The sequence below is a fragment of the Telmatherina bonti genome (assembly GCF_933228915.1).
Source record: "Telmatherina bonti genome assembly, chromosome: 8".
Taxonomy (NCBI): Eukaryota; Metazoa; Chordata; class Actinopteri; order Atheriniformes; family Telmatherinidae; genus Telmatherina; species Telmatherina bonti.
Window position 1 is genome coordinate 6,175,601 of NC_136626.1, and position 26,631 is coordinate 6,202,231.

The following is a 26,631-nucleotide window of genomic DNA, read 5'->3' on the forward strand; positions in this document are numbered from 1 at the left end:
TGTGTCACTTTGGTCACATGACCGCCCCCCCCATCCAGCAGCGACCTCATTGGTCCGAGATCCAGACGCCAACCTGAGAGTCAAACTCCTGAACACACACCTGAAAACAGACGTCCTGAACTTCCCCAAATCTGAATCTATGAAGCTATAAATATCCTGAATGAGCCGGAATTTATTTCCTTTTATACACAAAGTCAATATCTGGGAAAAAAGACTTAAATAAATTTAGGTATTAATAAAATAAATAAATGCTTATTATATAGATAAATGTGAAAACATAGGTAGAAGGAAATAGATAATTAGATCAGTTTGATGAGAGAAAATAAAGGAATTTGATGCAAACGAAGGGTTAAGAGTTGCTGCTGTCCTGATTCTGTGATTCCATCAACTCAACTTTATTTATACTTTATTAAACACGAGCAACACGAAGCGCTTTGCAACGTAAAAGTTATTTAAGGTTAAAAACATGGATTCAATAAAAACCTAAATGAATTAAAGGAAACGTCTCGAATCGATGTTTAAAGTTCGAATGTAAAACTTTTCACACAAACTATTAAAACAGATTTTAATAAAAAAAAGTTTTAGACCTGAATAATGAAGCTGCAGATCATCGTCATCGTCATCCAGCTCATCTGTTTTCATTAGAAATACTTCATCATGAATAAACATTAAAATATAGTTTAATACAACAGATTTAACTTTTTAGTTTCCTCCAGGGATTCATTAAACAATCCTTAGTTTTTACTTTCATGTCTTTTTATCCCGAAAAGATGAAATTTTGGATTTTCTGATGTCCGATCTAAACGTTGGTCTGACTCGTGGAAAATGTCATTTCAGATGTTTTCTTCTTATTTTATTTAATATTTTCATTGATGTGAGATTTAACATGGATAATTAATATTTCTGAAACATAAAACAGTTTTACAGATTTTAAAATCACATTTATAAAAAAAAAATTGTTAAATTTATTAAACTGTTTAAGAAAAATGATTCATTTTCTTTATTTGATTTATTTTTATGATTATCTTTTTGGCAAATTATTACAAAATTACAAATCTGATCTTTGACATGAAGCAAATAAAATGGTGGAAATCATAAACTAGTTTTTTTTTTTTTTTACCACCAGATTTTTAGGCTGTAATTACAAATGAGGGAAATATTTATAGACGATGTTGGATCATTTATGCAGAAGCAAACATCTTCCTGTGTGTTCATACGGATGTTTTAATGTTCCTGAAGGGGAAGTGGGTTAATAAAAAATAAAAATGGAAATAAAAGATAATAAACAGTCTTTAAGATGGTGAAAAAGTTTTGTTTTTAATTGGCTGTTTTAAAAGATGTTTTGTATTTTATTTCATTTATTTTATTTTGGTTTTTTTTTTTTGGTATTTGTGTCTTTAGAAAAAATAAACTAGTTGCAAACTGAACCCATGAAGCTGATTTTTTTTTTTTTTTTTTTTTCCTTTTGGGGGGGGTAACTTTAAAATATATCAACCTTTTTGTTCACATCTGATGAAATCGTTTCTTTGAGTTGATTTTATTTGAGCTTAATCAGAGATTTGTTTGATCTTTACTGGAAGATTTCACAAAGTGAAGCTGTAAGCGGGTTAAAATCATCAGCTTTATATTCATGAGTCCTTTCAGACCTGGGAGGAGGAGGAGAAGGAGCAGGAGGAGGAGGAGGAGGAGGATCAAATGGGATGGGATGAAGACCAGGAAAGCTGGAGAATGAAAGTGAAAGCGGTGCGCGGTGCGTCCTGCAGGGGGCGCTGTGGACTGGGACATAAAAGGCTGGCTGAGTGGAGGTGGGGGTGTTTGTTTCATCACAGTGGATTCACGTCTGTGTTTCATGTGTCGAGCTGCTTTTCTGCTTCAGACTGAAACACAAAGGAGACGCTGCTCTGCTGCCGTCCATCCCTCCATTCATCCCTTCATCCGTCCATCTTTCCTCCATCGGCCGGTGTGAGGATGGATCTGCCGTCTGTCTGCAGCAGCAGCTTTGTTCAGCTGATCTCAGGTAAGATCCAGGTCTTTATTTTTCGCCTAGATGCTGGAAAGATTTCAGCTCACATTTAACGGATTCCGTCGTTTTTATGGTTTAAAATGTGGAAAATGTGAAATTTCTGGCGGTTTGCTGAGCAGCAGGACGGATCTGTTATATTCTAACATCAGCGGTTTTAATCATCTGCTGACTCCATTCAGGGTCACATATCAGAGAATGACTGTTTGCTTATCTGTCACTTCTCACGTTTTGTGTTCTTTTATCTGGTATTGAGCTGCGGTGAGACGGTGATTGATTAATCTGTCACAGCTTTAGGAAGGAAGTTGGTCTTGATGAGCTTTTCAGAGCTAAACTTTGAGCTCGTGGACTGGATCACATCACCCACACACTTCTGTTAGTCACACTATAATAAGGGTTGCTTTCTGACTCACGTCAGGACAGCCTTCCTCGCCGCGGTGTCACATGTTTGTCTGAACAAACACACCTGATGTGAGTGAGCGGGTCAGAGGAGACCCTCCGCAGAGCCCCTCTCATTTAAATCAGCTGTGTTTAATCAGGAAAACATCCCAAACATGCAGAGCTCAGGCTTCTAGCGACTTTGGTGTTTTCCCAAGGCTTTGTTGGAAAATCAGAAGCTGTGAGGAATTTCCAACCAGGATGAATCCAAAACAGCCTCAAGTTACTCCACAGAAAGTACTCAGAGTACTTCAGGCAAGATGGTTTACTCCACGTACAAGACGAGTGGGAATGCTTCACATAAGAAAGCAGTTCAGCAGGGCTTCAAGACAAACTTTAAAACGGGAGAAAACCAAAGTAAAGTAGCTAAAATGCATGAAATCAAATTCCAGCGAGTAGTCTGGTAGCAGGCGGTAAATTAAAAGAGATTTGAAGCAGGTGAGTTTCAGCAGACCGGCCGTTTCTTCCAGATGTGATCCACATGTGAGGTTATCGTGTCAGGATTTATTATCCAGCTTTTATAAGAGCAAAGCTTCTCAGATATGAGTTCACAAACCTCCTGGCGAACACGGAAACACTCCAAAGGCACAACATATTTAAAAGGTTGTTCTATGTTTCCATCTTTCTGACTCAGTAGATGTAACTTCAGTTTGTATGATGAGAGGCGGTCAGAATTACCACACATGTGGAAATGTACACGTATGTACATTTAAAATAACTTCTAGACCCTCCAAAATTATTCTGATCATCATGTATCCACTTCCAGATACCTGAAATTAATTGATTAGCATAGAAACTACATCGAGGACAACAGAAAATACTTCCTATAATAGTTTTGTAAAAAGAAATAAACATTTGCTATAAAATGTTGACTGTGTGGAATATAATAATAATATATAATATAATATAGTAATATAATATATGCAATATAAGGTAATGAGTTATAATATATGTAATAACATGTAATATAATATAATATAATATAATATAATAATGTAATGTTATATAATATAATTTAGTGTAATATAATATGTAATATATGTAATAACATGTAGTAATATAATATATAACATAAATAACATAGTATAATGTAATGTAATATATGTAACAATATAATGTGTAATAATGTGATAATATAATATAGTAATATGATATAACATAATATAATATAATAATGTAATATAGTATAATGTAGTGTAATGTGTTATAATATTGCTAAAAACATGTAATAAAAAATATATAATGTAATTTTATATAATATAATACAATATAGTGTAATATAATATGTAATATAATATGTAACGTGATAATATAATATAGGAATATGATATATAACATAATATGTAATATAGTATAATGTGATGTAATGTGTTACAATATATGTAAAAACATGTAATAATATAACATAATGTAATGTAATATAATATGTAACAATATAATATGTAATAACGTGATAATATAATATAGTAATATAATATAAAATAATATGATATAATATAATATGAAAAATTACCGTTAGCATCATTAGCTTCTCACCACTGTTGATGAACTCCTGGATGGAGGTTTTTTATATGACGTATCAAACTGTTGGGGTTAAATGATGTAACGCAGCGTCGTCCTCCCACTACTTCCAGTTAGCGAGTGTTGCCTCCTGCTTTTCTAGTATCTTCTCAAGGCTTTGTGTAAACTGAGCACACCGCTGATGTTTCAGTTTAACACCCCGTGATGGCGTGCTGCATGACTGCCATGTCACATGCCAAACATATACTGCATTATATTTTTATATAACGTCATGATTAATGTTGATAACTGATGTAAACGTAGGAAAAACTCTATTTTCTAAAGGAGACTTTGATGTTTTTAATATACCCAAACATGATGAAGAATCGTGGCACTAAAACATGCGTCAGTACTTTAAATTCAGTCTTTTTCATCCTTAAAAATCCAGAAAATGAGACTTTTTAAACCTTTTTTGCCTCCTTTCAGCCTGCAAACTGCTGACTGAGTCTTTCACTTCTGCAGTTTCACACTTTTTCCTGAAGTAAAAGTGTTTCCTCCTGAAGGAGTCACATGATCGTGTTTCCGTTCATGTGGACAGAGGTAGTGCTGAAGTTCACGGCCCTGCTGTCACCCCAGACACCATAAATATCCCAAACAACTGACAGGTGAAAGGGCTCCTGCTGGCTCCGGGGCCCCATCAGTCACTGGTTTTCTCCCAGTACACCTCACACAGAGGAAGAAGTCTGACTGACACTGGGAATGTCAAACAAGTTCATTGTTTCTAAAGTTCCAGGAAAACAAGAACAACTTGGTTTTTATGCATCACATGTTCCATGGTGTGACTGATATTTGCAGGATAACTTTATGATGGTCGCTCTTCATGTTCTGCATCTTCGGTGCAGAATCAGGAAGCTTCTCCAGTTTCTGTAGGAAACCAAAACAACAAAAAGATGCCGTTTATCTTCACATCAACAAACATTTATTCTCTTTTATCTTTACTTAACCATGAAATAAAATTGTTCATTTAGGATTTCTGCAGAATTTTCCTGATTCTGTAGTTTTTCTGGAAGGTTAAAGAGAAAACTTGAGTTAAAAATGAGCTCTGAGGGAAAACCATGAGACCAACCTCGACTATGGTCCCGTTAAGTCGGAGGAGAGGAAAATGTCTACGTTTTATGTCTAGTTTATATACATTCAGGAGAATCTGTGGACCCGAGAGAAGCTTGTTGTCACACTGACATTTCTGACGTTTTTTTCCCAACTTAAACTGTGATTTTATCAAAACCGGTAAAGAAAATAATCTTTTTATATTTCATGAGCAGTTTAAGCGTTTAAACGAAGTTTCTGCATCGATGTCTGAGTTGTGGGCTCCGAAATGTCCTTGTTATTCTCTCATTCCAGCGAATTGCTTCTGGAAGTCCCACCACACTTCCGCCGCACGTTTTTAATCGATCTTCTGTTTGGAGTTTATCAGAACTGATTAAAAAATTAGACAAAAAGGAAAAAAACTAAAAAATAAAGCAAGTATGAGCTGATTCTCATACATGTGCCTTGATACCATCGGCAGCCGTGATGCGTTTAAGGGACAGTAGAAGAACAGACGCAGAGAAACTGCAAGTTTTAGGAAAAGGAGGCGCTAGTCGCCGTCAGACCATGACGTGGTTTGTGACAGAAAGCTGAAACAGAAAAAATCTGAAACATGGTGAAAAGAAGTAAAACACATGTTTCCATCCACAGCAGCGTTGCTGATGTCCTCGTGGTGCGTTCAGGGCCTGCGCATCGATGTGTTCCCCAGGAAGCCTTTGTTCAGGTTGGGCCAACAGCAGCATCTGGTCTGCTGGGTTCAGGACTGTCCCACAGTTCCCATTATGTCCTGGGCTGCGCTGGACGACCGTCCTCTGCCGCCCGTCAGCAACAACGGGACTCACGTCGTGATGACCTTCGACCCTGTGATGGCGGAGCACGAAGGAACACTGCTGTGTAAAGTCAGCTGTGGAGAAGAGAAGCGACAGACGCAGATCTACGTGGTGGTTTACTGTAAGCTCACATCTTCATCCTACTTCATCTGTCTGTCCTGAGCTTAGACCGTATGAAAGATGGGCGGAGCCTCCGGCGGTTAAAAGTGAAGCCTCTACAGAAGTGCATAAAACTGCAGTTCCCCCTTCATCCACGACTCCCATGTTAAAAAGACCAACTTCACAGCAGAAATAAACATGTTTACAGCAGGAATAAACATGTTTACAGCAGGAATAAACATGTTTACAGCAGGAATAAACATGTTTACAGCCTGGTTCAAAAATCCATTTTATGTTTAATAGGTCAGGTTTACCTTCATGACAACTGTGGGGGGAATTCATTTTTTTCTAACTCGCCCGTTTAAAAGTACTTTAATGTCGTAGTTCGGCATATTTAGGGGCGTGTCCTTTTGATTGACAGGTACCCGATCTCTTGCTTCAAGTCAGAATAACGTAGAACAACCGCGGTTTTTAGCCGGTTAACAACGTGACTTAGCTTTAGCCCGCTTACCTCCGTTAGCTGGTTAGCTCCTGTTATCTCCGGGTTAGCTCGGTTAGCTCTTAGCTACAGAAAGCTCGGAGTTCGCTCGATGTCAATCATCCACCATGACGCTCACAGCCCCCCTCTCAGCTCCACCTCTTTGCCCATATTTGTATTTTCCGGACGAGACGACACGCATGCCCCTGCCAAGATGGTGATGGTAGGAACCGCCCACCGAGCTTCAATTCAGCTCTTCAGAAACCTACGGGTGACGTCACAGAGGCTCCGCCCATCTTTTATTTCCAGTCTATGGTTCTGAGGCTCATCCGCCTGTCCTCCATCTGCTTCCAGCCTTCCCATCAGCCCCCGTCATCACAGGTCAGGACCGCCCGAGGCTGGGGGTGGAGTCCACCCTGACCTGCCAGGTGTCTGACCCCTACCCTGCAGAGCTCCTGACCCTCACCTGGCTGAGAGGAGGCGCTGTCCTGCACAACATCACAGGCGACTCTCTGTCCAGTTCCGTCCAGTCTGAGTACAGGTTCAAGCCCCAGAGAGAGAACTCGGGGGGGACCATCAGCTGCAGGGCCACGTTGGACCTACCGGACCTGCCAGCCCAGAACCGAACCAGAGAAACCACCGTCCATCTGAACGTCCTCTGTGAGACTCCAGCTCTGAGTCCTCCAGTTTGGATCCCGTCGCTCTGAATCCTGACTCTTCCTCTCCTCCGCAGACGCTCCTGTTGTCATGGCGATATCTGACTCTATGGTGATGATGGCCGGCTCTTCGCTCAACATCAGCTGTGTAGCAGAGGGAAACCCCGAGCCAAACGTCACCTGGAGCTTCAGGACGGAGGACGGACGCTCGCTGCTGCGAAGCCAAGGCGGTCGGCTGTACCTGGCGAAGGCGAGGCTTTCCGACGCCGGGCGCTACGAGTGCGACGTCCGAAACAGCGAAGGAAACCAGACCGTCGCCGTCAACGTGACGGTTCACGGTGAGAGCGAGGATCTCTGCCGTCTTCGTCTCTTTTTGCTTTGTTTTGTCCTTTTCTGTTGTTATTTATTTGTTTGTCTTCTGCGCTCCCCGCAGCTCCGCCCACCAACACCTCCATGTCAGTCAGCCCAGGTGAGGAGGTGGTGGAGGGTCGACAGGTGACCTTCACCTGTCACTCAGCCGGAGCTCCGCCTCCCACGCTGACTCTGTGGAGAAATGGGGAGGAGCTTCCCAGGGCTGACTCCGCCTCCTCCCCACTAATCTACACCATCCCCTCCGCTGTGCTGGAAGACTCCGCCCACTACCAGTGCAAAGCCTCCAACCAGTATGGCTCCCAGCTGATCCAAACCTCCTTCGCTGTCGGAGGTATTTCATCTAAATGTCTAAATATTTCACGTAAATCTGAATTTCTCCATGAAATGCTTCTTTTTCCGCTGTTCTGCAAGCAGAAAGGATGTTTCCAGGAACACAAGGCATCATTTGCATGTAGCCGCGGTTTGAAACGGAGCGAAAAGCTTTTCACTGAATCCTGACCGTCAGGCCAGATCAGGACTTTCACTTCTACTTTAAACCGTTTTTATTACATTTATACACCAACTTCAAACACCTCTGCTGCCGGCTTTAGCTTTATAATTACTTCTGCAAAGGCATAAACAAGCAGATTTCAGCCATCTTCCACTGGCTTTTCTTTCACACTTTATTATAACACCTCGTAGAGACAATTACAAAAAAGAAAACCAGGCAAGGCATTTTCCTGATGTAAAATTAACAAACAGAACCATAAAAAACCTACAGGGACAAACATTTTACAGCACCACAAAGATTAGCAACAGTCTGATTAGGATTATTAATATATTTCATGGAGGACAGGAATATTCTAAACTCATTTTAAAGCAGTTTATATTTGACATCTGTTTTTTCCATTTATTTTCCTGAATATGGTATTTAATTATAATAATATTTGTCAGAACAGAGAAATCTCTTTTGTAAGTTTTGACTTGTAAAAAATATCTTCAATTGTGAATTGTTCAATTCCACTAATTTTACAACTTAACCATCTGTGAATATCTTGCCAGAATCTCCTACTTACTGAGCGTAGGAAGAACAGATGCTCTGTTTGTTCAGGATTCTCATGACAAAATTCACAGGGATCAACTTCAAAACCAAATCTACTCCTCAATGTCTCCGCCGATGGAATTCCACTGTTTTCCACTCATTTCAGGTCAACTTTTAGCCCTTTTCACAACATTACGTTAGATTTTTCATAATGTCAGATTTAAATCTTTCTTCTACTGACTTCAGCTTCATAACTGCTTCAGCTGAGCGTCACAAAGCACATTTAAACATCTTCCACTGTTTTCTACTCATTTCTTTTGCTTATTTCACTTCTACTTTAAACCATTTTTATTACATTTATACACATCTTCAAACACCTTTGCTACTGGCTTTAGCTTTATAATTACTTCCGTAAAGTCATAAACAAGCAGATTTCAGACATCTTCCACTGGCTTTTGCTCAGTTCAGGCCGACTTTCATCCATCTTCACTGCATTTAAACACCACTGAGCTTCAAACACATCTACTGGCTTTATCATTTCTTCATATGAGCGTTAAAAAAGCACATTTTAAACATCTTCCACTGTTTTCCACTCATTTCAGGCCAACTTTCAGCCCTTTTCACCACATTTAAACACCACTGTCAGCTTTAAATCTTTCTGTTGACTCCAGCTAAATAAAAAGTTGCTCTGAGGCTCCAACATCACATTTTAACCCCTTCAGCTGTCTCGGCTCGTTTCCGTTCAGCTCTCTGAGATGAGCTGAAGCTTCATCGGCCATGTTCACCTCATTTAAACACCTGTAGATGCTGTCAACTTCCGCTTGATGATCATTTCCACCAAGGCTTCGACAAGCAGATTTCAGCCACCTTTAACTTCCACTCCACCATTTTGGCCACATTTCAACCTCAGATTAAAACTTAAAACTGTTTCTCTTTAAACTTTTCTCTTTAGCTTTTAGATGATGTCAGTTTTCTTTGGTGTTTTTGCATGTCAGCGTTCACACTGCTGTTGTAGCTTTAAGTGATGCTGCTTGTTTTCTAATGTCTGAATGTTTCTGTAAAGCGTGTTGTTGAACTGAGCTGTATAATTAAACCCGCCTTGTCTGATTATTAAGTTTTAGGAACTGCAGTTTGAGCAGCTTGAAGCCTTCTGGGCAACCGTGATCTATTGCAAGTAGAGCCGAGAGGGGAAAGGTTGGGTTAGGAAAGTGTCCGACAGACGTAGCTTTAGCCGCTGGAAGCTGGTTTGTTCTGCAGGAGTTTCAGCGGGGAACCACTCAGTCTTCTGTTCTCCGTTTTCCCTCAGCTCATCCTCTGCAGGTGGAGGCGAGTCCTCAGCTGTCGGCTGAGCGGGGCTCGGCCCTGATCCTGACCTGCAGGGCCTCCGGGTGTCTGCAGACCCCCACGCTCAGCTGGAGGAGGACGGACCAGAACCGGACCGTCCTGCAGAGGACGCAGCAGCAGGACGGACTGTCTCAGCTCCACCTGCAGGATCTGGACCTTCAGCACCAGGGAGGATACAGCTGCGAGGCCGAGTGCGAGTCCGTCATCAGGACCAGAGACATCCACGTCCACGTCTACTGTGAGTCGATGTCCACGTTTCCTCCTGCATTTAGACTCATAGCAGAATGTAAACAAGCAGCTGTTGTGAAGGTTTTTATCAGGTGCGACTCAGAATATGAGAAAAGGACCTGAAAGTGGAAGCGGTGCGAGCGTCTGCTGCTGAATGAGGAAGCTGTCGATCGAATGAAGGCTGGGAAATATTCACATCCTCCGCTTGGCTCGTCTTTCTGGACGCCGGCAGCTCAGCAAGTCGGAGCTGTAACGGTCACGCTCGGCCCTGCGGCGGCGCTCCTTCACGTCGAAGGTCGGGGACTTTCACAGAGTTGATTTAGTGTTACAGAGCGCTGCAACATTTCCTCCCGTTTCTGCTTCTGATGAAGACAAACCGTCTCTGTTACTGTCGGCACGTATCCGCCCCCCCAGCACTGAGGAGGACTCCTTCATCACGCTGCCAACACCAGAAAATCCATTTTAATGCAGCCGGTCACTCTTTTCGTAACTCCTGCTAAAAGCTGCAGCTGTTTGGGAAACGGCCTCTTCTCTGTTTACTGCAGGAAGAATGCTGGATGTGATCCATGTTGATCCTTCAACCGCAGACGAGGAGCGTCAGACGGCCGGGAAGTGGCACAACCGTAGAGAAAGAATCCACATTTCCTCCATCAGCAATAACTTTATCTGAAACAGAAGCCTCCCCCGCTGGAGGACAGGAGTCTGCGAGCTTCGGCTGTTAGCAGGCAGGAGGACAAGCAACAACATGACCCCCTTTAGGCATGAACTCTGCAATCCTGCTCCGAATCCTTCATCATCTGCTTCCTGTAAACTGCTGTTTCACCCGTCAGTGTTCATTAACCCGTTAGGTCCTGCAGAGGTGGAGACCTGCAGGGTGGAATTCCTGTCTCACTTCGAAGCATATAAAACATCTGAGGGCTGAAACTTCACGTTTCCTGATAAATGATCCTTTTTATTCCAGCATGCGACCCGAACGGATCTCTGGTTTCTCACTTTTAGTGTTTTTAATGAAACAGAACAAAAACTAATCCAGTTTGAGCCTCTGGTTCCCGCCTGCAGTCCCGATCCTGTTCAGGGGGTTCACAGGGATGACCGGGGTCCCAGAGTCGGGCCGCGAGCCGAGGTTTATCGGCAGGGAACGGCCGCCGTGATGCGTATGGCAGGGAACGGCCGCCGTGATGCGTACGGAAGGAAACAGCGGCCGGGCGGATGGATACAGCTGAGGGGTAAACAGGTCAACGACGCCATCATGGAGGTTTTTCGTGGCCTTGTTGGGACTCTGATCCAGCAGAATTCAGACGTCTTTGCACTTCCAGGTCTCCTTCAGGACTCCTGATTGGTCGGAGAGCAGTGACAGGTTTGACGGTCGCCGCGGCGACGACGACGTTCCTGCTGTCGGTTTCTGACAAAGCATCCAGGATGAGTCTGAAAGTGTGTTTAGGAGTTATGACGAAGGTTTCTACTTCCCGCTGGATGTTTAAGAGATGACTGAAGATGTTTTTAGCTCAAAAACAAACGGAGCCGACTCTGAAAGCTGTCTGGAGATTTGAGGGGTTAAACAGCAGTTATTGAGAAATGAGGAAAGTTTGGAGGTCTGGAAAAGATTAGAAGTGAAATGTGAGCCATGTGTGCTGCTGGCTGACTTCTAGTGGAGGTCTAGAAGACTTGGAGGTCTTCGGGAGGTCGATTTGGTCCCTTAAAGGGATCAGAACCCATCAAACTGTTTGATCCAGAATTTAAATCAATTAAACTTTATTTGTAAAGCGCCACTTCACAACCATGTCGTCACAGGACTTTACATACACATCAATTCATACATATCCTGTAATAGAAACCAACTGATTGCATCGAGTCATGACTTGGATCCAATCCTCCATCCTGAGCTGCACGAGGCGACAGTGGGAAGGAAAAACTCCCCTTTAACAGGAAGAAAACCTCTGGCAGAACCCGGCTCAGGGAGGGCAGCCATCTGCCTCGACTGGTTGGGGTAGAGAGGACAGGAAAGACAGATCAACATGTACAACTGCACTTATTCAGGAAGGCCTGCGGAAAAAAGGAGAAATAAGTTAAAGACGGCAACATTGTCATATATTTATACATTAATATATTAGAGAAATAGAGCAAGGTACTTCTCAGTGCATCAGGTAACATCCCCATTGCTACATAAGTAATGGTTGGCTAGACTACCCATAACTATAAGAGCAATGAGCAGAACCTGGACAGTTGGGTCCCGTACATGCAGACTCCAACCATAGACTAAAAATGAAAGATGGACGGAGCCTTCAGCTGTTAAAAGTGAAGCCTATACCCAAGTGTATAAAACTGCAGTTCAGCCTTCATCCACTAGGGGCTGCAAAACAGAGCAAATCCCGATAGACTCCCATGTTAAAAAGACCAACTTCACAGCAGAAATAAACATGTTTACATCAGAAATAAACATGTTTACAGTAGAAATAAACACGTTTCCAGCAGAAATAAACATGTTTACAGCAGAAATAAACATGTTTACAGCAGAAATAAACACGTTTACAGCAGAAATAAACACGTTTACAGCAGAAATAAACATGTTTACATCCTGGTTCAAAAATCCATTTTAGGTTTAATAGATCAGGTTTACCTTCATGACAACTGTGGGGGGAGTAAATTTTTTTCTAACTCGCCGTTTAAAAGTAATTTAATCTCAAAGTTCGGCATATTTAGGGGCGTGTCCTTTTGATTGACAGGTACCCGATCTCCTGCTTTAAGTCAGAAGAACGTAGAACAACTGTGGTTTTTAGCCGGTTAACAACGTGACTTAGCTTTAGCCCGCTTACCTCCGTTAGCTGGTTAGCTCCTGTTATGTCTGGGTTAGCGCGGTTAGCTCTTAGCTACAGAAAGCTTGGAGTTCGTTAGATGTCAATCATCCACCATGACGCTCACGGCCCCGCTCTCAGCTCCACCTCACATCTTTAAGGTGTGGAGGGAGTCTGCCTCCTGAACCCACGGTGGGAGCTGGTTCCATTAGAGAGGAGCCTGATAGCTAAAGGCCCTTCCTTCCATAGGGCTCTTTGAGATTCCGGGAACCACCAGTAAACCTGCAGTCTGAGAGCCAAGTGCTCTATTTGGAATATATGGAACTATAAGATCTTTTATGTACAATGGAGCTTGGTCATGGAGAGCTTTATATGTGAGGAGAAGAATTTTAAACTTATCCTGGATTTAACAGGGAGCCAGTGTAGAGAGGCTAAAACTGGTGAAATGTGATCTCTCCTGCTAGTCCTCATCAGAACCCTCGCTGCAGCATTTTGGATCAGATGGAGACTTTTCAGGCCATAAATAAGGATCTGCAGTAATCCAGTCTGGAAGTAATAAATCATTTATTAATGTGTCAATCATCCGACAGGATTAAAGGTTTTCTCTCTTTCTCCAGCGTTCCCATCTGATCCTGTTCTGGAGGATCCGGGTCCGGTTCTGCTGGACCAGGAGGCTGCATTTCACTGTGATGTCATCAGAGTCTTCTCAGCCAATCAGCTGAGGGTCCGCTGGCTGCTGGGGAACACCACGCTGAAGTCCGAGTTGTTCAAGTTCTCCGGTTCTTTACAAAACATCTCGTCTGTTCTGAAGCACCGGGTCCAGACGGATCAGCCGGTTCTGGTGTGCAGAGCCGAGCTGCTGACAGAGAGCGGAGACGTGTGGAGGTCCAGGAACTCCAGCCGTCCTCTGCAGATCCACTGTGAGTGTTCCAGAAATAAACATGTTATAATAATAACAAGGGTCCACATGGAGACATGAGGGTTCGGTCTGGGCTGTGTTTGTCTGTATGGGTTTGGTTCTGACTGGGTTCCAGCAGCTTGGTGCCCACATGGGCTCCCCATGTCCACCGAGTCCACCCCCATCCCTCATACAGACCTCAGGGGGTTCAGATAGGACCCCCATGTAGCTGAATCCACATGGGACCTGCAAACATGCCCAGTTCAGGTTCACCCAGTACCTTACGGGTCCCGCATGGACCTGCTGGCTGGAAAATCCTTCTGCCCTTTTTACTTATTCATTTATTTTCATCTAATTCATTTATTTTTATTTGTTTGCTGCTGTTTATGTATTTAGTTTACGTTGTTGATGTTTTTTCATGAATTTAGATTTTTATATTTTATTTATATTATTCCAGTTGTGAATAGATTTTAAACATTAAACCCTTAAATAAAATAAACAAAATAAAATGCAGTTAAATATTAATAAAGGATAAAAAAAATAAACAATTGAGAACAAATAAATTAGATTAAATAAATTAATAAAATGGCTTAATTAGATAAAAAGAAATAAATCAAGGTCCAGAAGATGTGATTTTGTTTTGGTTAAACTCAGCTTCAGGCTTTAGGTTTGTCAGACTAGATAACTTGGCTTAGATCAAGTTCAGGTTTTTATATTTTTCTTTTTAAACTGAGTTTTATTATTTTATGTGATCAATAGATTCAGGTTTAACTGGACTTAAGTTCAGATTGATGTGATCAGATCCAGGTTTAGTTAAACGGGTCCATCTGTGATTCAGATCCTCCGAGGACGACCCTCCTGTTGGCGAGTCCCCATGAGGAGGTGGTGGAAGGTCATCAGGTGACGTTCACCTGCCGCTCAGATGCAGCTCCGCCCCCCACGCTGGTGCTGAGGAGGAAAGGGGAGGAGCTAAAGAGGACTGACTCCGCCTCCTCCCTCAGCTTTAGCATTTCCTCCACCCAGCTGGAAGACTCCGCCCTTTACCAGTGTGAAGCCTCCAACCAGTACAGCTCCCAGTCCGCCTCCAGAAACGTCACCGTCAAAGGTAAACGTTCTTATGTGTAGGTAGTAGCCTCGACTTCTGCGTTTTGTTCTTTAGCTGTTGTCAGAGTCGACGTCTCGCTCGGACTGAAATAAACTGCCAGCGAGTCCGGAGTCGAACTGTCAGGGTCAAAAACACACAATGAGAGGAAGAGCTTATATCTACTGTTCCTCTTCAGGGGAAATCCATCTGCATCTCATCCACTCCTCCAACAATCTGAGGATTCACTCAGACATGAGATGCTTTTATCCTCCATTTGATCCAAACTGGGATTTAACGCCACAGCGGTCTGACATCCAGTCATGTGACTGGATGTCCACTATCAGGTGATGATGTGCTGGCTGAGGGTCAAACAAAAGGTCATCGGGTTGAGCCGAGCGGCTCCCGAGATTAAAAACAGTTTAAACATTTCATAATAAGGGATTTAGAAACACAAAGCCCAAGAATGAATAATAGTGCAGACGGAGGAGTGGAAACGACTAAGCAGCAGGAGTCAGAGATGGTCGTCTTCTCTTATCTTCTGTTATCAGAAGGCTTTTGTAATTGCTTTCAGTCTGAATCTCCTCCAAGTGTTGAAATTGGTCACCAACAACTCCTCCACACATTCTTCTGCCCTAAGTATCCTGTAATTTGTTAACGTTAATGTCATCCTGCTGGGAAACATGACAGAAGTGACAGAAGACAGATCTAGAGATGTTATCATTTAAACCAAATGTGACTAAAATAAGCATTAGAAAGTTATAAATCCAATTAAACATAGTTAGCTAGGCCAATGTCAAGTATGCTGTTACAGTTATACAGAAATTAAAACTAACAATCGCTTTATGGTGTTGCTGATTATATCAAAGCGAAAAGAACAAATAACAGCTGCCTCAGAACTATTCTTAACTTTTAGTGATTCACTGCAAAATACACCGCTACACCTTCCGTAACGCCTGCAGAATACACCGCTACACCTACAGAATACACCGCTACACCTGCCGTAACACCTGCAGAATACACCGCTACACCTTCCGTAACTCCTGCAGAACACACCGCTACACCTTCCGTAACGCCTGCAGAATACACCGCTACACCTGCCGTAACGCCTGCAGAATGCACCGCTACACCTGCCGTAACGCCTGCAGAATGCACCGCTACACCTGCCGTAACGCCTGCAGAATGCACCGCTACACCTACAGAATACACCGCTACACCTGCCGTAACGCCTGCAGAATGCACCGCTACACCTGCCGTAACGCCTGCAGAATGCACCGCTACACCTGCCGTAACGCCTGCAGAATGCACCGCTACACCTACAGAATACACCGCTACACCTGCCGTAACGCCTGCAGAATGCACCGCTACACCTGCCGTAACGCCTGCAGAATGCACCGCTACACCTGCCGTAACGCCTGCAGAATGCACCGCTACACCTACAGAATACACCGCTACACCTGCCGTAACACCTGCAGAATACACCGCTACACCTTCCGTAACTCCTGCAGAACACACCGCTACACCTTCCGTAACTCCTGCAGAATATACCGCTACACCTGCCGTAACACCTGCAGAATACACCGCTACACCTTCCGTAACTCCTGCAGAATACACCGCTACACCTGCCGTAACTCCTGCAGAACACACCGCTACACCTTCCGTAACTCCTGCAGAACACACCGCTACACCTGCCGTAACTCCTGCAGAACACACCGCTACACCTTCCGTAACTCCTGCAGAATATACCGCTACACCTTCTGTAACTCCTGCAGAATACACCGCTACACCTGCCGTAACTCCTGCAGAATACACCGCTACACCTGCCGTAACGCCTGCAGAATACACCGCTACACCTTCCGTAACTCCTGCAGAATATACCGCTACACCTGCCGTAACTCCTGCAGAACACACCGCTACACCTTCCGTAACTCCTGCAGAACACACCGCTACACCTGCCGTAACTCCTGCAGAACACACCGCTACACCTGCCGTAACTCCTGCAGAACACACCGCTACACCTTCCGTAACTCCTGCAGAATACACCGCTACACCTGCCGTAACACCTGCAGAATACACCGCTACACCTGCCGTAACTCCTGCAGAACACACCGCTACACCTTCCGTAACTCCTGCAGAATACACCGCTACACCTGCCGTAACTCCTGCAGAATATACCGCTACACCTGCCGTAACTCCTGCAGAACACACCGCTACACCTGCCGTAACACCTGCAGAATACACCGCTACACCTTCTGTAACTCCTGCAGAATACACCGCTACACCTGCCGTAACTCCTGCAGAATACACCGCTACACCTTCCGTAACTCCTGCAGAATATACCGCTACACCTGCCGTAACTCCTGCAGAACACACCGCTACACCTGCCGTAACTCCTGCAGAACACACCGCTACACCTGCCGTAACACCTGCAAAATACACCGCTACACCTTCTGTAACTCCTGCAGAATACACCGCTACACCTGCCGTAACTCCTGCAGAATACACCGCTACAGCTGCCGTAACGCCTGCAGAATACACCGCTACACCTGCCGTAACGCCTGCAGAATACACCGCTACACCTGCCGTAACGCCTGCAGAATGCACCGCTACACCTGCCGTAACGCCTGCAGAATACACCGCTACACCTGCCGTAACGCCTGCAGAATACACCGCTACACCTTCTGTAACTCCTGCAGAATACACCGCTACACCTGCCGTAACTCCTGCAGAATACACCGCTACACCTGCCGTAACTCCTGCAGAATATACCGCTACACCTGCCGTAACTCCTGCAGAATATACCGCTACACCTGCCGTAACTCCTGCAGAACACACCGCTACACCTGCCGTAACTCCTGCAGAACACACCGCTACACCTGCCGTAACACCTGCAGAGTACACCGCTACACCTTCTGTAACTCCTGCAGAATACACCGCTACACCTGCCGTAACTCCTGCAGAATACACCGCTACACCTTCCGTAACTCCTGCAGAATATACCGCTACACCTGCCGTAACTCCTGCAGAATATACCGCTACACCTGCCGTAACTCCTGCAGAACACACCGCTACACCTGCCGTAACTCCTGCAGAACACACCGCTACACCTGCCGTAACACCTGCAGAATACACCGCTACACCTTCTGTAACTCCTGCAGAATACACCGCTACACCTGCCGTAACTCCTGCAGAATACACCGCTACACCTGCCGTAACGCCTGCAGAATACACCGCTACACCTGCCGTAACGCCTGCAGAATGCACCGCTACACCTGCCGTAACTCCTGCAGAATACACCGCTACACCTTCCGTAACTCCTGCAGAATACACCGCTACAGCTGCCGTAACGCCTGCAGAATACACCGCTACACCTGCCGTAACGCCTGCAGAATACACCGCTACACCTTCCGTAACGCCTGCAGAATACACCGCTACACCTGCCGTAACGCCTGCAGAATACACCGCTACACCTTCCGTAACGCCTGCAGAATACACCGCTACACCTGCCGTAACGCCTGCAGAATACACCGCTACAGCTGCCGTAACGCCTGCAGAATACACCGCTACAGCTGCCGTAACGCCTGCAGAATACACCGCTACACCTGCCGTAACGCCTGCAGAATACACCGCTACACCTGCCGTAACGCCTGCAGAATACACCGCTACACCTGCCGTAACGCCTGCAGAATACACCGCTACAGCTGCCGTAACGCCTGCAGAATACACCGCTACACCTGCCGTAACGCCTGCAGAATACACCGCTACACCTTCCGTAACGCCTGCAGAATACACCGCTACACCTGCCGTAACTCCTGCAGAATACACCGCTACACCTTCCGTAACTCCTGCAGAATACACCGCTACAGCTGCCGTAACGCCTGCAGAATACACCGCTACAGCTGCCGTAACGCCTGCAGAATACACCGCTACACCTGCCGTAACGCCTGCAGAATACACCGCTACACCTGCCGTAACGCCTGCAGAATACACCGCTACACCTGCCGTAACGCCTGCAGAATACACCGCTACACCTTCCGTAACGCCTGCAGAATACACCGCTACACCTTCCGTAACGCCTGCAGAATACACCGCTACACCTTCCGTAACGCCTGCAGAATACACCGCTACACCTGCCGTAACGCCTGCAGAATACACCGCTACACCTGCCGTAACGCCTGCAGAATACACCGCTACAGCTGCCGTAACGCCTGCAGAATACACCGCTACAGCTGCCGTAACGCCTGCAGAATACACCGCTACAGCTGCCGTAACGCCTGCAGAATACACCGCTACACCTGCCGTAACGCCTGCAGAATACACCGCTACACCTTCCGTAACTCCTGCAGAATACACCGCTACACCTTCCGTAACGCCTGCAGAATACACCGCTACACCTGCCGTAACGCCTGCAGAATACACCGCTACACCTGCCGTAACGCCTGCAGAATACACCGCTACACCTGCCGTAACGCCTGCAGAATACACCGCTACAGCTGCCGTAACGCCTGCAGAATACACCGCTACACCTGCCGTAACGCCTTATTTTCAGGGTGTCTGACGTTGGCTAGTTGTGTTCTGGATTTGTATTTTTCCCGTACGAACATAATGTCTGTTTTTGTTTCAGTGTTTCTTCCTCTGCTGATTCTTTGGTCAGACCTTTAGTCCAAAGACCAGAACATTCACTTTGCTATGTTTCTTTTCTGTCCAGCTCCCCCGAGGAACACTACGGTCCTCGTCCTGCCGTCTACGGTAGTCCAGGAGGGACAAACTGTCACCGTCTGCTGCCAAACAATCAGCTTCCCGCCATCATCAGTGATTCTGAAAAAGCTGATGAACGGGACAGAGTTGTATTCCATCAACGGTACTTTCATCCTGGTGAACGTCACGGCGCGAGACTCCGGTCTGTATCAGGTCAACGTGACCAACGACCTGGGCTTCCAGGTCCGAGTCTTCAGCATCAGCGTCAGAGGTTAGACCCGTCATCCGTCTCTGGATCTGTCTAAACGCCTTTTTATCAACATTTGATGCAAGCTTTATTTTCTGTTGCAGAGAGTAACAGCAGTCTCCCTCCCAACATCAGCATCATCATCATCTCAGCCGTGTGTTCTGCTGTCGGGCTGCTGGCTTCGGCTCTGATCCTCGACTACATGCGACGATCCAGGAAGAAGGGCTTTTATCAGCTGCCGCAGTCGGCTCCCCCCTCGGCCTGATGCTAACTCTGGACTTCGTGGCTTCTTCTTCAACGTGGCTTCCACTGCTGGACATGTGGTTTAAAGTCATGTGACTACTATATCTGGAGGTTTAGGCCTTTAGTTTGGTCGCTAGCCTCCAGAAACTGGCAGCTAAAGTGCAGCATCCCCATTCCATGTTTTTTTTTTACCGTAGCATGTGTTGTGCTTTAAATAGCTACTGCATCCTTCCTGACTGCACCTCCGTCTGCAAGCCTGCGCCTCCGTCTGCAGGCCTGCGCCTGCGTCTGCAAGCCTGCGCCTCCGTCTGCAGGCCTGCGCCTCCGTCTGCAAGCCTGCGCCTCCGTCTGCAGGCCTGCGCCTCCGTCTGCAAGCCTGCGCCTCCGTCTGCAAGCCTGCGCCTCCGTCTGCAGGCCTGCGCCTCCGTCTGCAAGCCTGCGCCTCCGTCTGCAAGCCTGCGCCTCCGTCTGCAGGCCTGCGCCTGCTGTGGTTAGAATTTCCCCTAACGTGTAGCCAACGTGTCCTGGCGTGCCGTTACGAGCATCTCCTGCAACGTTTCCTTCTCCAGTGAGTGGATCTCAACGTCCTAAAATGTAGCTCCTGCCGGGAAACGTCCACGTGCGAAGCTACAGTGTCGTAAAACGTGGCTGTGACTTCTACCTCATAACATTTCACCACCACTTCCAGTCCGTATGTTTGGTTTATAAAGCCCAGCTGTAACTTCCAGATCCCACCGTGAGGCTTCCTCCTCCCTGGACCCGGATGTTACCTGTTTCTGACATTGACATAGACATTAACAGAGAGATGCTGCTCGGCTTTCTGTCGTTTAACCTGCAACTGCTTCGCCGTTCGTCCTCCTGCTGCAGGAACAGAGACAGAAGTCCCTGAACGTGTGCTCCTCTGTCATTTCTGTTGGTTTGGTACTGCTGCTTCCACAGTTTTTACTTCCTCTGTTTTTATTAAAGAGATTTATTTCTTCACTCTCTCTGTGACATGTGGGGACGTGATTTCATATCCTGGAAATGTGGGATTTTCTTTCATTCCTGGGAATTTCCAGTGATTGCACAAATTTCTCTTTCACTTCTGTCAGTTTACTGGAAGTCTGGGCACCTGAAGCTGTTACCGTGGCAACGGTCCAGACTGGTTCTCAGTGTTTACTTAGGGCTGCTTTGTGGGGGTTTCTCTGGCTTGGAGAATAATAAGAGTAGGAAGGAAACCTGGAGGAAGATTAATTTTTCAATTTACAAAGAAAGGAAACAATAATCCCTGCAAAGAGAAACAGAAATTCTTCTTGGTCCAACTCCTGGAACAGTGCAAAAAGCCGAACAGATGGATTAAAAGGGCTCTTTCTCTAACTCAGAGCTGATTGGCTCCTCAGCCCATCGCCATGGAAACTGGAAGGCCTCAGATGTGAGGTGTGAATGTGGATCTGGTTTCATGTGTCCTTGGACCGGTTTCAGTTTGGAGCCTCCACACAGCGACAGTCTGCTGTCCAGGGTCTCCTCTCTGTTCTGCACCGTCCCCATCCAGCCACCGACCGACAGTCATGTGATGCGGTCTCCATGGTAACAGTTAAGCTCTGTCTCCTTGTGAAGGCTGAGAAGCTGGAACAGCTTGTGGAAATGAGTTCATTTGCATTCAGTGTGTGAACAAGAAGGATGATGTGCATTCACAGTCCAACGACACCTGGTCGACTTCCTGTTGGCATGACATCTGATCAGCCAATCACACGCAACCATCTCAAGGGTTTCACAGGGAATGGTCTGAACAAGGGAGCGAGCAGTCTGGACCAGAATGTTGATGTCAGAGGAGAATAGACAGACTGGTTGGAGAAAGTAGATTTTCTTGTCCCACTTTGGTCCCCTTAGTACCAACATGACCTGGTTTATCCTCCACAGCCTACCTGAGTCCTGCTGCTGACCATGTCCATCCCTTTCTGAGTACAGTGTCCATCTTCTGATGGAAACTTCCAGCAGGATGATGCATCATGTCACAAAGCTCACATCATCTCCACCATGACGATGAGTTCACTGTCCTCCAACGGCTCCACAGTCACCAGATCTACATCCAGCAGAGCAGCTTTGGGACGAGGTGGAACGGGAGATTCTCATCATGATGAGGTGGAACGGGAGATTTTCATGGTGATGAGGTGGAACGGGAGATTCTCATGGTGACGAGGTGGAACGGGAGATTCTCATGGTGACGAGGTGGAGCGGGAGATTCTCATGGTGATGAGGTGGAGCGGGAGATTCTCATGGTGACGAGGTGGAACGGGAGATTCTCATGGTGACGAGGTGGAACGGGAGATTCTCATGGTGACGAGGTGGAGCGGGAGATTCTCATGGTGACGAGGTGGAACGGGAGATTCTCATGGTGACGAGGTGGAGCGGGAGATTCTCATGGTGACGAGGTGGAGCGGGAGATTCTCATGGTGATGAGGTGGAGCGGGAGATTCTCATGGTGACGAGGTGGAACGGGAGATTCTCATGGTGACGAGGTGGAACGGGAGATTCTCATGGTGACGAGGTGGAGCGGGAGATTCTCATGGTGACGAGGTGGAACGGGAGATTCTCATGGTGACGAGGTGGAACGGGAGATTCTCATGGTGATGAGGTGGAACGGGAGATTCTCATGGTGACGAGGTGGAGCGGGAGATTCTCATGGTGACGAGGTGGAGCGGGAGATTCTCATGGTGATGAGGTGGAACGGGAGATTCTCATGGTGATGAGGTGGAGCGGGAGATTCTCATGGTGATGAGGTGGAACGGGAGATTCTCATGGTGACGAGGTGGAGCGGGAGATTCTCATGGTGACGAGGTGGAGCGGGAGATTCTCATGGTGACGAGGTGGAACGGGAGATTCTCATGGTGACGAGGTGGAACGGGAGATTCTCATGGTGACGAGGTGGAACGGGAGATTCTCATGGTGATGAGGTGGAGCGGGAGATTCTCATGGTGACGAGGTGGAACGGGAGATTCTCATGGTGACGAGGTGGAGCGGGAGATTCTCATGGTGACGAGGTGGAGCGGGAGATTCTCATGGTGACGAGGTGGAGCGGGAGATTCTCATGGTGACGAGGTGGAGCGGGAGATTCTCATGGTGACGAGGTGGAACGGGAGATTCTCATGGTGACGAGGTGGAACGGGAGATTCTCATGGTGACGAGGTGGAGCGGGAGATTCTCATGGTGACGAGGTGGAGCGGGAGATTCTCATGGTGACGAGGTGGAGCGGGAGATTCTCATGGTGACGAGGTGGAGCGGGAGATTCTCATGGTGACGAGGTGGAGCGGGAGATTCTCATGGTGACGAGGTGGAACGGGAGATTCTCATGGTGACGAGGTGGAGCGGGAGATTCTCATGGTGACGAGGTGGAGCGGGAGATTCTCATGGTGATATCAATATGAAGCAAAATCTTTAAAGAATGTTTCCAACGCCTTGATGGTTCCATCACATTTAAAATGAAGGAAGTTCTGGAGGAAAAAGGAGGTCCAGCCTGTTACCTGATGAGGAAGATGAGGAGCTCTTTTGTGCAGATAAAACAACCAGATTACAGCAGGGAATTTAGGAGGTAAATATGTTTTAAACAAAGTGAAGCTGAAAACAAAATGACACGATTTTATGTAATTGTGCTCATTAATAAGTCTATCCATATATTTTCGTAGCCGCTGAGTCCAGTTCAGTGTGTGGGGAAGCTGGAGCCTATCCAGTCAGGCTAACTCTGACGTGTCTGCATGCTGGAACCAGACCGTTACCGGACCGATCCACTGTAGTTTCAGTCTGACGGAAAAACAGCAGAAATGATCTGCTTTGAAATGAGTCGGTGGTGACAGCATGAAGGATCTCCTGCAGACACATTTAAGTTCCCTTTTCTCTTTCCTGAAGCTCTTTAACAGAGATTTTTACACACATGGTGACATGTTGATGATGTTTAACGGTAAATATAGCTCTGACAGCCGAACAGAGTTCAGAGGTCAAAGATGCTCTGCACTTAAAATTCCTGCTGTCCAGAAGAGACGGGGACGTTTCTGAAAATACGAAAACTGCTGGCGAGAGAGGCTTCGGGCCAGGAAAACAAGGCTCCATCTTCTCCTCTGGAGGACAGGAAATACCAGCAGGGCAGGAGATTAAAATGACAAGGCGCAGCAGAACTCGCCGTTTCGCAACCGAGCCCAGAGGTGAGAGGTTGAGGCCCTGGCAGGACAGCGAAGAACACGCGGGAGAAAAACACCAGATGGAGCGCTGAGACATTCATCAGAGGAGTTCATGAAGTGTGTGTGAGCTGAGTGTGTGTGAGCTGAGTGTGCAGGAACGGCAGGGACACCACGCCGCCTCCTCTCAACCCCACCAATCACCTGCCAGCGAGCCCGTCTCTGTGGAGGTGGATGGAGCTCTGCTTCTTCATCACCATGAGGTCGTTCACACGTGTGGTTACCATGGAAACTGATCAGCGAGTCCTCTCCTGGTTTGAGACAGTTTGTATGGTTTTACCCGCTCTGGGACAATAAACAGGATGGGTTTGTTTGTTTTGACAGGTGAACAATGAGAGCGAGGCGTTTCAGAGCAAATTAAATCCACATGTGGAATTAATTCATGTCTCCGGAGGAGGAGGAGGGACGTCCACGTATCTCAGGTTCACTCAGAACAAAGTCTGAAGATCTTAGAGAAATAAACGTCGTCGTCGTCTGAAGGAGATAAACAATGATGACAATAACAATCAACACACACACACACACACACATATATATGTCGATAGATATGTGTGTACATGTATCTATCTATCTATCTATCTATCTATCTATATATATATATATATATATATGGATAGATAGATATATATAGATATATATAGTACTGACAAAGTATCTCATGATTATCAGATTTAAAGTTATTGTGAGATCAAATGAATTATAACTATAACTCATTACTTTTAAAAAATCCCAATACTATGAGTTTTATTTAATAACTTTTTTTTATCTTATTATTACTTTATATTACAATCATGTGACCCTGCGATGGACTGGCGAGCTGTCCAGGGTGTACCCTGCCTGTCGCCCTAAACCAGCTGGGATAGGCTCCAGCTTCCCCGCGACCCTGAATTGGATTAAGCGGTTCAGAAAATGAATGAATATATAGATATAGATATGTATAGATAAGTAAACTGTGCGAAAGTGAATGAATCTGAGCAGGTGAGGAGCGGTATAATAAAGTTACATTAAAGGTTGTACTTTCTCTGGAAGTTGGGTCAGGTCTACTTCCTGGAAGCCCTGCTGATAAACTGTTCCACCAGTGAGACTCTCCCTATGCTGTGGTTTTAGCTCTGCACAGCAGAGACCTTCAGTGGGGGGTTGTAGGTCTCAGAGTGCGATCAGAACCACATTGCCCCCCCATTTCGAGGCTGTCCATGGTGTTCGACTGAAGTGGAAAGACGGCTGTGTTATCAAGCACCTCACACGTCCATTCCCACGTCTCACCTCTTCCTCTGGAGCACTCAGAACCAGAACAACCCCCCCTTTCTCCTCCCTGCAGAAACACTACTGGAGTAACTGGGATGCTACTTTATATTATTTTGTCATCCATAAGTTTTACTTACTTTATTGTACTTTTTGCTTTAAAAATAAGTTTTTATTTGTTGTATTATATACCTGTAATATTACAGCAAAATGAAAATAAATATTTAATTCTACAAGGATTATTTCCTGGGTTCAGCTCCCATCTGAAGCAGCGCAAGACGCAGACTCTCACTTTCTAGTTTAACTCTTGCAGGTTCAGTTGGGACGGTTTTCTCCTATCAGGTCATTTTTGGCTTCCGCTTTCCTATTTGAGATGGAAATTTTGCTCAAATTACTCAGTGACGTTCACTTTTAATGGAAAAAAATACAATATGTATAATTATCCCACTTATTTTAACAATTTAAATCTAATTTAATGACATGATGTAGTATTTAAGTTATTTTCCATATAGTAAGTATAAAGATAATTTAAAGGTCATAAATGTTTTAAAGAATTTTTAAGACAAAATTTTCAAACAAAAGTTCTAAAAAATACATTTAAGGAAAATAACTTCATTTTTTATAACAGCAGCATTATGATGTGAAACTGGCATTCAATGATTAAAATACTTTAAGAACTACACAGGAATAGTGGTAGTTTTGATCAAACTTATGGAAAGATTTGATGGAAAAAGTGTGAATAACTTATTTTTTTATTCCCTCTGATGACCCAACAGGATGATAAACGGCGAAATAATCTAAACATCTTCGTCTCTTTATGTTTCATAAAGTTTTCTCAGCAAAATTAGAAAAAAATCCCATGAATATAATTATGTGAAGTTTGGTTTTCAATGATCCAAAATGTTAAAATTATGCAGGAGAAAGTAATGAAACATCTGGAAACACAGTAAAGTAAAGCTGAACTTAAATTCTGCGGAAATGAGAAACAAACTAAAACTTTTTCATCTGCAGTTCCATATAAACCTGATGGTACTGTGGGTTTGTGTGGATATTGTGGGTTTGTGTGGACGCCATGGGTTGGTGTGGACATTGTGGGTTTGTGTGGACATTGTGGGTTTGTGTGGACGCCATGGGTTGGTGTGGACATTGT

At 45.4% G+C, this 26,631-nt stretch overlaps 1 protein-coding gene across 1 annotated transcript; it reads left to right on the plus strand.

Moving 5' to 3' along the window:
- Window positions 1-1,957: 1,957 nt before the first annotated feature.
- On the plus strand, window positions 1,958-20,053 carry vcam1b (vascular cell adhesion molecule 1b; the record flags this gene model as incomplete). The annotated part of the gene is made up of 11 exons (XM_079245172.1): window positions 1,958-2,017; window positions 5,696-5,995; window positions 6,806-7,111; window positions 7,185-7,445; window positions 7,541-7,810; window positions 9,496-9,511; window positions 9,679-10,082; window positions 13,482-13,784; window positions 14,601-14,867; window positions 19,552-19,812; window positions 19,893-20,053. Exons 1-11 carry the CDS (start codon window positions 1,969-1,971, stop codon window positions 20,051-20,053), a joined length of 2,598 nt encoding a protein of 865 aa, XP_079101298.1. The 5' UTR covers window positions 1,958-1,968.
- Between the last annotated feature and the right edge of the window lie 6,578 nt (window positions 20,054-26,631).